Source organism: Anneissia japonica, unplaced genomic scaffold (genome assembly GCF_011630105.1).
Source record: "Anneissia japonica isolate Jap-2015-1 unplaced genomic scaffold, ASM1163010v1 scaffold287579_len849171_cov184, whole genome shotgun sequence".
Lineage (NCBI taxonomy): Eukaryota > Metazoa > Echinodermata > Crinoidea > Comatulida > Comatulidae > Anneissia > Anneissia japonica.
Window position 1 is genome coordinate 159,192 of NW_022755335.1, and position 14,910 is coordinate 174,101.

At 32.9% G+C, this 14,910-nt stretch overlaps 1 protein-coding gene across 3 annotated transcripts in view; it reads right to left on the minus strand.

The window, feature by feature from the left end:
- Positions 1-2,064: 2,064 nt before the first annotated feature.
- Positions 2,065-14,910, minus strand: part of LOC117123375 (high affinity cAMP-specific and IBMX-insensitive 3',5'-cyclic phosphodiesterase 8B-like) — a 56,168-nt gene continuing 43,322 nt past the window's right edge. For all 3 annotated transcript variants that reach the window (XM_033269267.1, XM_033269271.1, XM_033269270.1), the window contains 10 exons: positions 13,821-13,991; positions 12,641-12,698; positions 8,744-8,876; positions 7,842-8,040; positions 7,442-7,572; positions 6,772-6,858; positions 6,376-6,508; positions 6,031-6,204; positions 5,399-5,528; positions 2,065-4,430 (listed from right to left, as the gene is read on the minus strand). In XM_033269267.1, coding sequence (XP_033125158.1) covers positions 4,306-4,430; positions 5,399-5,528; positions 6,031-6,204; positions 6,376-6,508; positions 6,772-6,858; positions 7,442-7,572; positions 7,842-8,040; positions 8,744-8,876; positions 12,641-12,698; positions 13,821-13,991 — 1,341 coding nt within the window. In that variant the 3' untranslated portion in view covers positions 2,065-4,305. The remainder of the gene's footprint in view (positions 4,431-5,398; positions 5,529-6,030; positions 6,205-6,375; positions 6,509-6,771; positions 6,859-7,441; positions 7,573-7,841; positions 8,041-8,743; positions 8,877-12,640; positions 12,699-13,820; positions 13,992-14,910) is intronic.

Genomic DNA, 14,910 nt, shown 5'->3' on the forward strand with positions numbered 1-14,910 from the left:
TATTTTCCCGACACAAATTCACATAAACCTATTGCAGCACAATGTCATATACAAAATTATCATGTTGAAATGAGTGGAGCATCACCAAACAAGACAATAAATTGATGGCTGCAACTTGAGTGTTGAATCAATGGGCTTAATCGACTGGTTCATTTCGTTGACCATGATTTTTCGTATTATTTAGTGTTTTTAGTATTATTCACAAAAACTGGATAAAAACTTTAAAATCGACATACTGCCACAATCCGAAGCAACCTTAATAACGCAGCGTGTATTGTGGTAACTATGCAGCCATTTTGTTTTGTCACGTATTTACCAGTTTACTATTCGACTGGTCGTCTTCGTTAAGTAGGATTTTACCGCTGCGCAAAGAACAACCAGTCGAATATGACCAATGATCACTAGAGTGTTATGAGAGAAGACATTCACTCAGAAGCATTTTTGTACTTATTCCAAAAATCCACGCAAGACACCATCAATAATTTAGTTGAAATTTTAATATTTCTTCATGTTGTTGGTCATTGTCACTGGTGGACAAAAATTGTTTGTTACCATGATAACTAAAGTTTGGTAAGACTGGTTTCAAATTACTACTCATCAATTCTCAGAGAAAAATCATGCTGTGGGGATGCTATGCTTTTTTCTGCGCAGCATAAAAGGATCATTTATAGTTTTGATTGCCAATCCCTAATATTGTGGTCTAAAAGCACAATTTGGACCTTACAAAGCCATAAAAACTCTGTCAACCCTACCGAGGATTTTTTTTCCAGGTCTCGGAACAAGGCTCTAGTCAGCCCCTTGGTTTGGACCCCAGTCCAAAATGTCAGACCCCTTGGTGGCAAATCATGTCTGCCACCACAGACCTGATGATGTCACATTACACCCATACATGAACAAATCACAGGCAATTTTCATATAAAATAGAGTAGCTGAACTTGGGGTTAGCATTTATGAACAAGAAGTATTTCAGAGGCTTTGGCATAATGCCAGATAACAGTCTTACTGTAGGTACACCTAGGCGACTTTCATCAACAATTATACACATTTGTTAACAACATCCACACATTAAATAAAAGAATGTAAACAATAGACCAAAAATATAAATTTCTGTTCATATATTTTCTTCGTTTGATATATTACATCATGAGATCATGTCTATGTTTCAATAACAATAAAATCACAGCTATCTTTAACCTGATTCTTTAACCTTCACAGCCTTTGGATTGATACAAAGGATACGTAGGGAAAGTGTTACACCATTAAAGAGATGTGGGAAGGCGTGTTACACTATTATTACCAGGCGCAGATCCAGGTGGTTCACCCAGACCGTCCCCCCTCCCCTTTGGAAAGTTAAAAAAATTAAAGAAAAAAAAAAAAAAGAAAAAGAAAAAATTGATCACCCAAAAGGCCTCAGAGGTGGTTTTTGGGGCAATCAATAAAGTATTGTTATCTCGATCGGCCCCCACTTTCGGCCCCCCCCCTTTTGGACATCTCTGGATCCGCCCCTGATTACTACTAGCCAGACACTGGTTTTCAATTCAATTTGTTTTGGGCCCCCATTTTTTGTTGAGTACCCTACTGTACTCAGAAGTACATTACAGTCTCTCATTTTCATCTGCCTCCCTATCTGTGTAACAATTATAGTCCACTAAAAATATTCCAAAAATAAGACATTTCATAAAAATTCCATAAAATTTATGAACGTAAAAGTATATACAAATTAATATAAAAGTATATAAACATAGGAAGAAACTAGTTTTTGAATGAAATTACTGTATTTTCTTGATAACAACCTCACCCACACCCCATCCCCCTTTGAAATAAATCTACAAAGCAACAAAACTTGAGGAATACCATTAAAAAGATGGATAACAATCCAAATTCTAACATGGATTAGTAAGCTATTAATGAACCATATAAAGCTCTGTTCACATATTAAATATTTTGTGACAAAAAATTGGCCATGATGATGTCATATTAGACTACACCCAAATATGGGCATATCACCTTTTTTTTGTCATCATAAGATTTGATAGTGTGGAAGCCCTGTCCACACTATCAAATTTTATTTGACAAAAAACTGTTGTATGCCCATATATAGTCATGATGTGGCTATATATGGTCATAATGTGATGTCATCATGACCATATTTAGGTACAGTATGTCACATGATTTTTTCAAATAATATTTGGCGATAATCTGAACAGGACAGATGGAAAACTGTGTTGCCATATTCACATAAAGATGGACAACTGAATACTTAACAGCAAAAGGCAATGAAATATATCCATTGTAAGACACTATCAAATTTTATATTTGCATTTGCAAGGTGATAAAGATTTCAAGAATTGTGAATATAATTTGGGGAAAACAATCTGACTTAAAATACATTATTAAATAATTCTCTTTCTTTGTACATACTATGGTAATGTTAAATCTTTTATATACAGTTTGTGTTTCATATGAAAATATCTGTAAAAAAATACCATGATTTTCAAAGAATCTCAGATGGTTCACTAACCTCTTCCCTCTATCTGCCTTTACTACTCATCCACATCTTCCTCTCAGCAAGGAAGGGATTCAAATTAATTTTCATTGGTACATGATATTTTATATGTATGCCTTGAACTATTTTCTACATATATAATTTAACATATATTTTACAAAGATAAATACAACATGTTTAAAATCAAAAAGACCTTTTGGCTTCTGTCATTGTCAAGTCTTAATGAAAAGTTTACACCTTAAATGTTTGACTGCTCAAACTGTCGATGATAAGGAATTTTATCCCCCATTACGGTGGCAGATACAAGCAGTTACATTATTAATTTAATGCGAACCTGACTGAACCCTGTCAAATGGGTTGGAGGCGCATAAACATCCTGAGGTGATCCATAACCCTGTCAAGCATCTTGGAGATATAACAATTCTGAGCTGATCCCTAACCTTGTCAAATGGGTTGGTGATTCAAACATCTTAAGATGGTCCCTATTCCAATAGGCGGTTTCACTCAAACAAACTTGGAACTGGATTAAATAAATACTGGTTGGCTCTGGCAAAAACCTTGTTTGTAGGAAAAATTCAAAATTAAGTTTCGGGTATTTCAAAATTTTACATAAGTCTTCTTTAAAACTGTTTATTTGATGGAAATTGGTTAAGTATTAGCAAAGTTATGAATATTTAATTTATTGGAAATTAGCATGAAACTATTAATAAGAACTTATTAATAAGTCCATGATATTAGCCATGTAGGTCTGAGAAAACAGCTTCCAAAATCAACAGTTTAATAATATTGGGATTTGTATTTTTAAAATAAATTTGATACACTTTTCAGTTAGATTAGTAATTAATATTTTACAATCAATCTATCTTTCTTTCATAGGCTGCAAAAAAATTGTGGACATTCTGGGTGCTAGCACGAAACTAGAAACTGCGACAAACGTTGGGTGTTATCAGATCCGGTCATAGATGACCACTTTGGTTTTTTTTACTTTTTCCCTTAAATTCCTAATCCTTTTCAGAAACCCAGATGACAAAACTATAACATTTTTTAAATTATAAAATCCTGATTTCTTGGTCGGTAAAAATACAATCAGAATTTTATAATCTCCTAAAACCGCTCCTTAATAAAATGTCATTACTTCCAATAAGTAATCATTCATGTATACACACCACTATCACAGTTTTATATTCCTTACAATGCATTATTCTTTACAAAACGTTCCATGTTTGCAGGCCAGGAAAAGTCACATGGGTATTTACATACTTTTTTCAGTAGCCAACAAAACCTGTTTGAAGCCTTCAACATTTTCTATTTCATGTAAAACCTAAAAATATATTGGCTGCTGTTCTAGTGAAAATGTAAAAAATATATCTGCCATAATTTCTAACTTGACAGCCCTAAGTTAGGGGTATGGCTGTACTGACTGTCTGCCCACCAGCATCTCAGCCTGTATGTCCATGGAATAATATAAACACTGTCCATGAAGGAATTAGTTTAGAAAACTAATTCCTCCATGCTTATACCAATATGTAATAGCACCAGGCTTATTTCCTCTCTTTCTTTACATCATCGTCAGAGAGATATATTAAATTAACATCAATGATTACTTCGTACAAAAATAAATCTAAAGCTGTGAGATACAGCATTAAAATCATCTTATTCTATTTCTATACAAAGCGATTTGAGTTGGCTCCTAAATTTATATAACAATATAACTCCATAATCATAAACTATCCCTAAAAAATAATGGAATCTTCCAAGTATTTTTTAAATAAATACATTCTTAATTGTATTAAAAAGTTTCAGATTGAGTTTTCATTTGATTCTGTCTTTTCTAGTTTCTTTTCTTGTTCTTTTGCTTCCATGTCTTTCCAATACTTATAATTACTCTGCAGGTGGGCAATAACTTCAGGACAATCGACAAACTCTGAAACATAGAAAAAAAACCATTTTTTTTTGTGTTAAAATACAATGGACACACAGTACCTTTAATAGAAGCCCCCTTTTTTTTGCAACCTTTGGATGGGTTTCTTTTCAAGGCTACTTTTGCAAACTAATGAAAAGGTGGGCTTCTTTTCAAAATGAATGCTGTAAATTTTGGGAATTACTACTATAAAAAAATAAATAGGGCCCCTGTAACACCAGTGTGTATTATGGAGTGTATAAACTGGCATTAAATTACCTAAACTACTGTATAAATCAAGCATGTTTTTAATTAATTTTGTTTCCTTGAAATTCATGTACTGTGTATGTATAGTAAATGTACTATCTTGAAAAGAAGACCAAGCTATCTTGAGAAGAAGCCTATGGGCTTTTTTTCGAGGATACTTTTGCAAACTAAAGAGTGTGGGGGGGGGGGTGCTTAAAGAGTGTGGGGGGGGGGGGTGCTTCAATTAGAGTCAGGCCAAGGTTCATTTCTAATGTCATTACAGGTCAAGTAGTGATTGAGAAACCCCTCACTGATGATTAATATAATTAATCCATGTGCCTATGTATATAATTTAAATATGCAAAGAAAATTAAATTACAACATAACTATATTTGAAGATTATCCTCTACTGAATGTTGATATGTCATGTATTAGTGGGGAGGGGGGCCTTCTTGAGCGACTGGAAGATTGGTTATTTTTCAGATTCAGGGCAGCGCTGTCCCCTTTTCTTTTTAGCTAGTGGGTCATGGCGGTCTCTTTTTGATCCTGAGATCCCCACCAACCCGTATGATTCTCTCACAGAATGTATTTTTTTATTATCTTTTTATTCTTTCCTTTACATTTCTCAATTGCATGCACTACTGTTTTTGCCTATTGAATCAATCAACACTAATTTCATTTTTACCATCGTATCGTATATCATAACGTAACTAAATATACAATGTGATTATCCACAATTTACTTACCATCCCAGAGATCAAACATGTCATTAATAAAATATTCAATAAATGAAGTTTGGGATTTTGGAATGCTACAGGTAACTCTATCAAAGATTGGCATAACAACAGGCAAACCCCGTCGCTTTTCCTCCTCTGTCTAAAAAGACAAAAAAAGTTGCAAATAAAAAGCAAGAAATATAAAAGAATGTAGTGGGAAGAATGAAAGTAGGATTGTAATGGAATGAATTGTAATGAATTCCCATTAAAAACCAATTTCCCTCAAACATGTGGCTCTAGGATATACATTCTGAAGCAATGTTGTCTAACAAGGGGGCTGATAATTTTTTTTTTTTAGTCAGACAAGTCATTACTGATGTGTGGGGACCTCCTGCCTCCTCTGCTGGTACTGCCACTTTTCACTCAAAGGTTTACAAGGATGCCTTGGTCTTAAAATTTGTTAATATTCCAATGTATTATTCTATCCCTTTTTTGTGAATATTCTATTGAAAATTTTGTGATTGTTTAAGCAGATATTGATCGATGATAGCTTTCGTATCAATACAACAAATTAAATTGAAAATCTCTGCATTAGAAAATATTACGTGGTTGAAGGGATAAAACCTATTTTTCAACTATCATAAAGTGAAGTGAGCATATACCTGACTGAAATACTCTTCAGCTATTCTGCCAGCCCATGCGACGCACAATTCCTGAGGCTTTGTGGGATTGGAAACGTCTGCACACTTGATGAGCATGCGTCGTATGAGAGTGCGGTTCTGTGGTGTTACCAGGCAGTCAGATGCGAGTGATGAACCACCAGGAGATGCACTCACCTACGTAGAATCACATCAGCAATGATTATAAAATAATGCAACAATTATAAAAAATGTCAATAATAATAATAATAATGTAACTACTGTAATTATTAAAGAGGCTTGGGTAACAACATATTTTATTTTCAGCGTAATGATAATGATGTTAAATATAAACAAGTGAACACGAACCATTGAGCTGCCATCTTCTGCATTAATCTTGACAAAACTTGTGCTGAATTTGTTGAGATGTTCAAAATGTTTGGTCATTTCAGTGGCTAACACCATATCAATGATGGTTTGCCGTAACAAGCGATAGTCAGTGCTGAAAGAAACCGACTTCCCAATGAGACAAAGATCTAAAACTATCTATTTTTTGCTAATATACAAAATTTAAATTTAAAAAGTCCTTAAGTCTAATGAGTGAACTAATATATACCGTGAAAAACCTCACATGGTTTTGCCATGGAGAGATATAAGGCAGTACATTTAATATAAATTATCTATATTATTTTTATCATCGTCGTTACCATCACCTCATTGCCATACCATTATTAGTTTTTTTTTAATAGTCAAAAGAATACTCACACATCCATGTTCTTGAATATGTTACATCTATCTTCTTTGGTCGTAATTTGGAATGCCAAGGCAGCGTGGTGACTTTCCAACACCGCTCTGTCGGAAAATTTTAAAAATTTGATAAGGGCCAATAAAAAAAAATGATAAGATATCATCTTCAAGTGTTAGGGTTAACTTCATTAAAAACTGTAGGCTTTTGCCCTTTTTCCCATTTCTCATCCGCCATTATCAAACTATGTGCATAATTTTTATTTATTTTATTACTCTTAATTTTATTTTTTCTAAATATTATTTTTATTTAATTAAGTTTCTTCATTTCTTGGAACTGACATTTACTGCTGCTTCACACTCACGGCACAATTTGCTGCAGTGTTCAATTACATACTGATCTACATTTCACCACAGCACAACATTCTCAAATTAATTACTGCTGCCCCATCCATTTCCACTACAGCCGGACACTCAGTGCGTTGTCCGACCGTCGCACGACGAATCCAACTCCACTCCTTGCGAGCACCAGACGACGTGACACCGTCTGCCGATTGTTGGTGGCAGTCAGAACGGATTGTCATTAAAAACGATCAGTAGCGCACGTCATTGCGTTGCATTCTTCACAGGCCGACGAAGCAGGACGACGGCGTGAGTACCCGGCTTAATAAAATGATGATTGATTACTTACGTGTCATTGTAAAGGATAGCTAGTTCGCTCCCTGCATTACATAAGAATGAATTTGTCCTTCCTGGGTGGTCAACATCATGTACTGTTGCCGCAATCAAAGATGCTACTTCGTCATACGTTTGAAAACATTGCTGAAGTTAACAACACAATATAATGTTTAAGTATTATTATTAATACTGTATTATTATAAAACGTTTAAGTATTATTAATACAATTATATAATTCATATATACAGTATATAATTTAGTTAAATTTTATATAATGGTTAAAAACATCCAGAATTCAAGATTTTTTGGTTGGCCGAGTGTGTGCGGCACAAAATTTCTTTTCAGTTGGTCTTACTATTATTTAGTCTGCCATCAGCTTTTTATAAAATAATAAAGTAATAGGTTGGATATACCTTCAGCTTATCCTTATTGAGGAAGTAAGCTGTTGAATGCAGTACGTCGGCAGCATGGGTTGAGTTGTGGTACGGGTTCGAGGAGTGGTAATTAGCCTCAATCACCTGTAACCAGTTGCGTAACACGGTCTCTGAGCAATTCAAATAACTACAGACATTAAACCGCAAAAACACGCTCATCCCAAGGTTTACTAATGGCCTGTAAATAATAAACCAGAAGAAAGTAGAAAATTAATCTAGATTTTAGAGTTCAGGTGGGAAAAACATATATGGGTTGTAATCTAATCAACATAATTTACAAATGTACGAAAAAATACAATAGTACTACAAGATTAATTAAATATAATTAGACAATTGAACATACACATGTAAGTGTCTTATAGACCATTACAACTCTGAGTATCATTCAGCATTTGCTACTGTAAAGCTTTGCCCTCACTATCAGATTTTCTGTAACAAAAACATGTGACATGCCTAAATATGGTCACATGACATCATGATGACATTCTGATGACTTACATCATGACCAATAATAACGAGACATATAATGACCAGAATTGAGCGCAGCAGAAATGTTCCATTACACAGTCCCACAAAGTTTGTTTTAACAATGGGTATGTAATCATACCTAATATTAACAACAATCACAAGCAGAAGAAGAGAATACATCAAAAGGCACAATCACCCACCTTGATTAATCTGTGAACAAGTACAATTAATTAAGAGCAGGAGGAATGTTCAATTATCAATGGAGAGGAAATGGGATTTAAACGGTCAATTTCTCTGAAATTATGTATTTGTTGAAGATTTCGTTTGTAGTACGATGGAAGAATTAGCAATATTAATCAATTCTTATGTACATAGACAGATACATATACATATATAGGAAGGACAGTACGCACCTATTTAGAGTAATTCTTTCTAGTGCAAGAATGTCAAAATCCCAATATGTATCTGTTAGCAGCAACTGCTTAATATCTGGGGCAACTTGGTTGATGTATGTCCCAGAATTGTTTGGCATCAATGATGAAATAACTGCAAAATAGAATTTAATATTAACAAAGAAAATGATATTGAGGAATTTAGTTAAATTTTATATAATCTAAAACTAAAAATAAGTCCTTTTTTACCTATATGTCAAATTCATTTATAATCACTGATATTTAAAAAATGTTTTCATTTTATTCAAGTTCAATTTTCCAACAGCATATCTATACAATATATTGATTATTTTCTTTGTGATACAGGCAGTTTTTGGGTCTTAGCCTCTCTTTCAAAATTAATATTTAAACTTTTTCTTTACAAATTGTACATAAATGAAAGAGAAATAAATGTTATTTTGAATGTTGAATGTATATACAATTACGATGACAGTTGTATAAAATGGGGATGATTGATAAGAAAATAATGATAGGAATCATGTTTGACCTAAATACAAGATAAAGGATGTTGTTATTGCTATGAGCACAGCATACGAATGAGAAGTGTGTCAGCAACCAACCTTTTATTAATCTATTACTTGGGAATATTTAACAAAATCTGCATTTTAAAAATTGAGGTCTCCCTCCAATTAAAGACCACTTTTAAAGAATAGGGTTTTCATGGTCTTTAGCAGCTTTGGTCTCTAATTAGAATAATAAAGATAAAACCTTTGTTAATTTGGGACCACAGAAAATTGGTCTTAAATTGGAGGGGTCTTTAATTGGAGGGAAACAATTCCATGTTCCAGATTTCAGTGACCCTTGTTTGGCTAAAAATAACATGTCTCAGCCACACTTTGCAACAATAGTGTTTAAAAATACATGCAGTCCTCACAAGTTCCATACAAGTTGTTAAAATATATTAAAAAAACAAACCAATAACAAATAATACAGTCTCTAACAGTTAAAGAGCAAACAAAAATCACCTAAAAACTGACCCATCTACCTGCAACTTTAGAATGTTACCATGTTTTTACCACTGTAATATTAATTGTTGCCTTCAAGTCATAAATATCACTGCCCACAGCAAAATACAAAAAGGATGTGTTAAGAAAGCGCATTAAACAAGATCTCCATGAAGTAGCTTTGCCCAACTTGGGAGGTCTGTGTAAATGTATTTGAAGTATTTTGATGAGAAGGAGAATCTCATTTATTCAATACTAGATCCATCCATTTTACTTTAGCACAAAACTGACAACATATTTGCTACAAGCCAACAAATTCAATAAATATTTCACCCTATTCTAAACTGGTAACTCTTGATTACAGCTGTCCAACTTTATCAAAGATCTAAAAAATTCCATTTAGTAAACAGCAACAAAGAAAATAAGATGTTATTATTATAGAATATGAGCATTAAAAAATAAAGACATAATTACATAATATGTAAATTAACCTACCCTTCGGCAAAAACTTCATCATGCTTCGATAGACAGGGTGGCTGATATTATAGATACATGCGTAACTATGTTACAAGACGCAAATGAGGAGGGATCTAGCTTTCGGAAGTCTTAAAGGTACTGAGCACGTGAGAAGTGGTTCAGTGATTAAACACACCTGCCATATTTTGTAACCCGCTTATTTCCTTCCACAAATATAATCAAATTAAACGTTTTCATCACTCTGAAATTAGCAGTTTGATCAAATGAGCGATACTTTAAAAGGATTTTGATTTTCACAGGATTTCCTGCCACAGACTAAACAAATGTTTCTATGTAACAAGAGTGAAAGTTAAATAATATAGTAATTTATAAGAAAAAAAAAACATTCTTGATATTGAACAGATTATCCACAGTCCATCGGAAATTCTTAATAAAAAATTATTCATAAACAGTGATTAAACTATCTAAAATGGCAATCCTCGAATAAAAAAATTGTTTACATTTTAATCAAGTATTATCTGTATTACTATTTATTCATTTGTGGTTTATGTATTTTAACATTTTTTTGGGGTCCCTTGGCTTGCATTCTCCTATTTTCAGTTGATGATGCAAGAGACTTTGATGAAAAAGTGAAGACGACTTTCTTATTGGCAAATTAAGTATGACTTCTCAGAACTTGCAATTTATAGAAACTTATATGACTCAATTAGATATTAGAGGGAAATTACAATTCTTGGTTTGGCATTTCTTGACTAAGCTGTATCTAGTGTGGTACCAGATCAATTGACATGGGGAATGATGGTGAAATAACAATGGTTAAGTGGGGGCTCTGAGAAATTTGTAAACTTTGAAGGCTGATTTCTCAAATGTTCTTTAAACAGCTGTATGTTTTAACTCCTGTAACTTCATAACGAAAAGTTGAATTTAAATTATTATTTTACCATTTTATAACTTTCATTTTACTGCTCAACCCTGTATTAATAACTATAAATTGATTTTTTTTGCAAAGGGTGACTGGTTTGGCTTGTCTTTGCTTCATTATTAGTCTGAAAAGTCTGAAAATATAATAAACTTAAAAACAGTACCTCCACTTGAGTCTAACTCTACTTAAAATGAAGTATTGAAGGTTTGAGAGGAACACAGAATTCTAGTACTAAAACAGATCATACAGATGAACTACACACATCTAGACGACAATATGAATCAAGTTTGTTGATGTTGGTCATAGGCTATGTTGCTGACAGTCTGTTTGCCTCATTAAAATAAGAAGAAATAGATAACCCTTGGTGTTTTCAGCAATCAATCTTAACAATTTGAACCTAAAACATGAACCTAAAGCTGTTAAAATGTATGACAGGTTCCAAAGAATGGAAGATATTGCCCTCATGGAAAATAAAACACTATCACCAACTTACGATCATTAACATTACCTCTGCTGTACATTTTAGCCCCTTAAATTGTTCAAGGTTGTGAGACTTCAATTTTTAACAAAAGGAATATTAAAAACCAAAATATTGTAGTAGATATGTACAAATTATCCAACATACTGATGAAAATTCACCTACAATTACTACTTTTGTTCTTAACCGCTAAAACTTTGCTTATCTATTAAATATTTATTGATGGAAGTACATTGTACATGTGTCAATGTCAATGAAGTAAGTATAAATTCTTGATGATCAAGATTTAACAGAAAAGAAAAACCTGAAAAGAAATGTCTAAATGTATAATCTCATATTACGTTATTATGAACAAATATCTGGCAAGCAATCATGTATGTTGACCTAAGTGAATAATGAGCACAACAAGAGCAGGAAAACTAAGCTTAGCTGTTGGTAAGTCCCCCGGTAGCTTCCTATCTTAACCAAATCAAAGCCAAGGGAGTTATGATTCAGTTACTACACCTGATCCTAGGTAAATTGACTGGCGACTTCCCACTCTGATTAATATGTTTATTCCGGGAGACAAAGCCAACTTTCATATTTACAAAGAACAAGATGAAATAAGATAAATACATCTGACAAAAGATTTATGTTCACAAACCAAACCAAATTCAGTATTGATATTATATATGTTACGAACTATCTGTTTTCTCTCGAAGGTGAATCTATGTGTTATGTAATGTTACAAAATCAAACAAATGCTACTGAAAAAAATTTTTACTTTACATGATACATTTTATGCTGACAATATAGCTGTTGTAGTATGACAAAAAAACCCTGATGGATAGGACTCTATTCATCAGTCTCAAGTACTTCCATGAATAGATTATGTGATAGATGATGGCAGTCAGGAATTCTGGAGAATAAGTAACAGTTTGAGCAAGATTAAAGTAGAAGAGAGAGTTTGAGTAGTGTGCAAAATGGTCAAATTATAAGTGAAACAGCAAAATTTCACAGGAAGAGAATGAGTGCAATGTAATAATACTACAAGTTACCTCTTGTAATAGTAGCCTCTGGTCCAGACATCTTGCGTTGTAATGCAAAACCACTATGCTGAAAAAGAAAACAACAAAAAATTATCACCATCTTTTAGTTTACTATTTTTATAACCTGTATAATTGAGATCTTGGCAATAAAATGAAAGACAAGTAAGTCTCGTTGTTTAGAGATTTATTTTGGGGATGAGGGATTTACTCATGAAAGTGGAAGAAATACTATGCTTCAATTGTTGTTCCGAGTTGTTCCAATGTTTTCTAAAAAAAGATAAGCTTCCGATATTTTCAGATACAACTGACACTAACCTAACGTTTTGTAATTACCGCTTGCTTTCTCTTTCTCTCGTTATGATGAAAATTCGGAAGCTATTCATTAATTTTGACATTCCTAAATAATAAAAACAACTCTTCGTATTTCCTTCAACTGCTAGGTAATTTCCAATGACATTAACATGAATCATCTAGATTCAGTGTTGCTATGCCAACCATCACTATGCAAACAGTTGTCAGCAGTAAATAATAGTCTGAACTGGATTAATGTTGTATAGTTAGTATTCTTAGCCCATTTTCTTCAGCAATTTTTATTTCAATAAACGGATTAATAACAACGAAGAATATATGAAATTGAGTATTTAAACAGTTTGTATGGCTATGTTGCAGTAGATATTTAAATATTAAACATTAAAAAACAACCAATTTTGCATAACCAATTTCTAAACAAATTTAATTTTATACAACACAGCATTTTTAGACACAAAGTTTGTATGCTAATGAGAGCTTTTGGAATGTTGATGGAAAAAAAAAACTCTTTACCTTTAAAACTATTTTAGTTTAGTCCATTGCATTTTCTAAATTTACTTTTAAAATGATAGCAGTTTTGTCTATGATTCAGTTAGGTGTACATTGTATTTTTTCTGTTACATTTTCCCACAAGTAGAACTTTGCTGGTAGTCACGTGAGAACATTCTTTCATTCTCAAAATAAAATTTAAAAAATTGTTTAACATGGAATTAAACTTAGGTAAGTTGTTGAAATAACATTGGATTTAAAAGCCAATAAGATAAAGTTGTATTAAGAAAATCAATTAAAAATTTTTCCATATTCAATTAAAATGAAAACTCAGAAATTTACAAAACAAAAAACTCCCTAAAACAAACAAGGCTATTATTTTAAAACCTACAGTCATTAAACCGCCGACCAAGTCTGTTGTCATCTGATCCTCCTCATTAGCTTGGGAGTTCAATGGCGGTGCGTAGAGCTCTGATGACCGCAGAATTTCCAAGACCTTATCTAGGGCTTGAACGACCGTGACCGGGCTGTTCTCCTGCGCCGCATTAATAATATTTATCACCTGTGGGGAGGATATACAATGGAATGAAAGTACGTCAATGGAACAGAGTTAAAACTGACAGATTGGGAACCTGGGGACATGAGTGACAATGTGGGACAAATAACGGGAAGTGTTTCGGGCCAAGAGGGAAAGAGCAAGTGCTGGCCCGATTCCAAATTAATTACCCATGGTACTGAGTAAACGCCAATTTTGTTGACCTATATAGACACGAGAAGGTTGATGGTTCCAATTTGTTGTGGTTAATTCGTCATTTGTGATGACTCAGTGGATAAAACATAATCACAGATCCAACACCAAGACTAATTATAATAATAGTAATAGTAATAATAATAATAATATTAATAATAAACTTTAAAACAATTATGACACTATATATGATGCTCATTTCAGGCATAAGCAAACATTTTAGCAATTGCTAGGCTGTATAAAACAGACATGTTTCGACAGGATCTGCACCCATTGTCAGTGTGGAGAATACACGCTGACAATCTTATTTAAAAAAGAGTAGTGATACGTAGCACTATATGAAGAGAGTCAATTCATTGAACAATGGAGTTAAAACAGTTTGTGAATAAATATAAGGACGAATAAGAAAACGAACTGAATAAAAATGACGAAGTTAAATTAACACTACATTATCACTATTAATAATAAACAATTATAATCATAACCAACATAATAATAATAATAATAATAATAATAATAATAATGATAAACAAAAAACTAAACAATAATGTTATTTGGCACACAACACAATTAAACTTATAGACTGCACCTCTACACTCAAATATAACATTTTAAAAATAAATCAACAATTTTGCTGCATTTTTCCAACAGAACATGCTATCGCTTGGGATGGGAATCAAAATGTGGGCGTATTATATCCAGTGAAACACGATATGGCAGTTTACCAAGTACT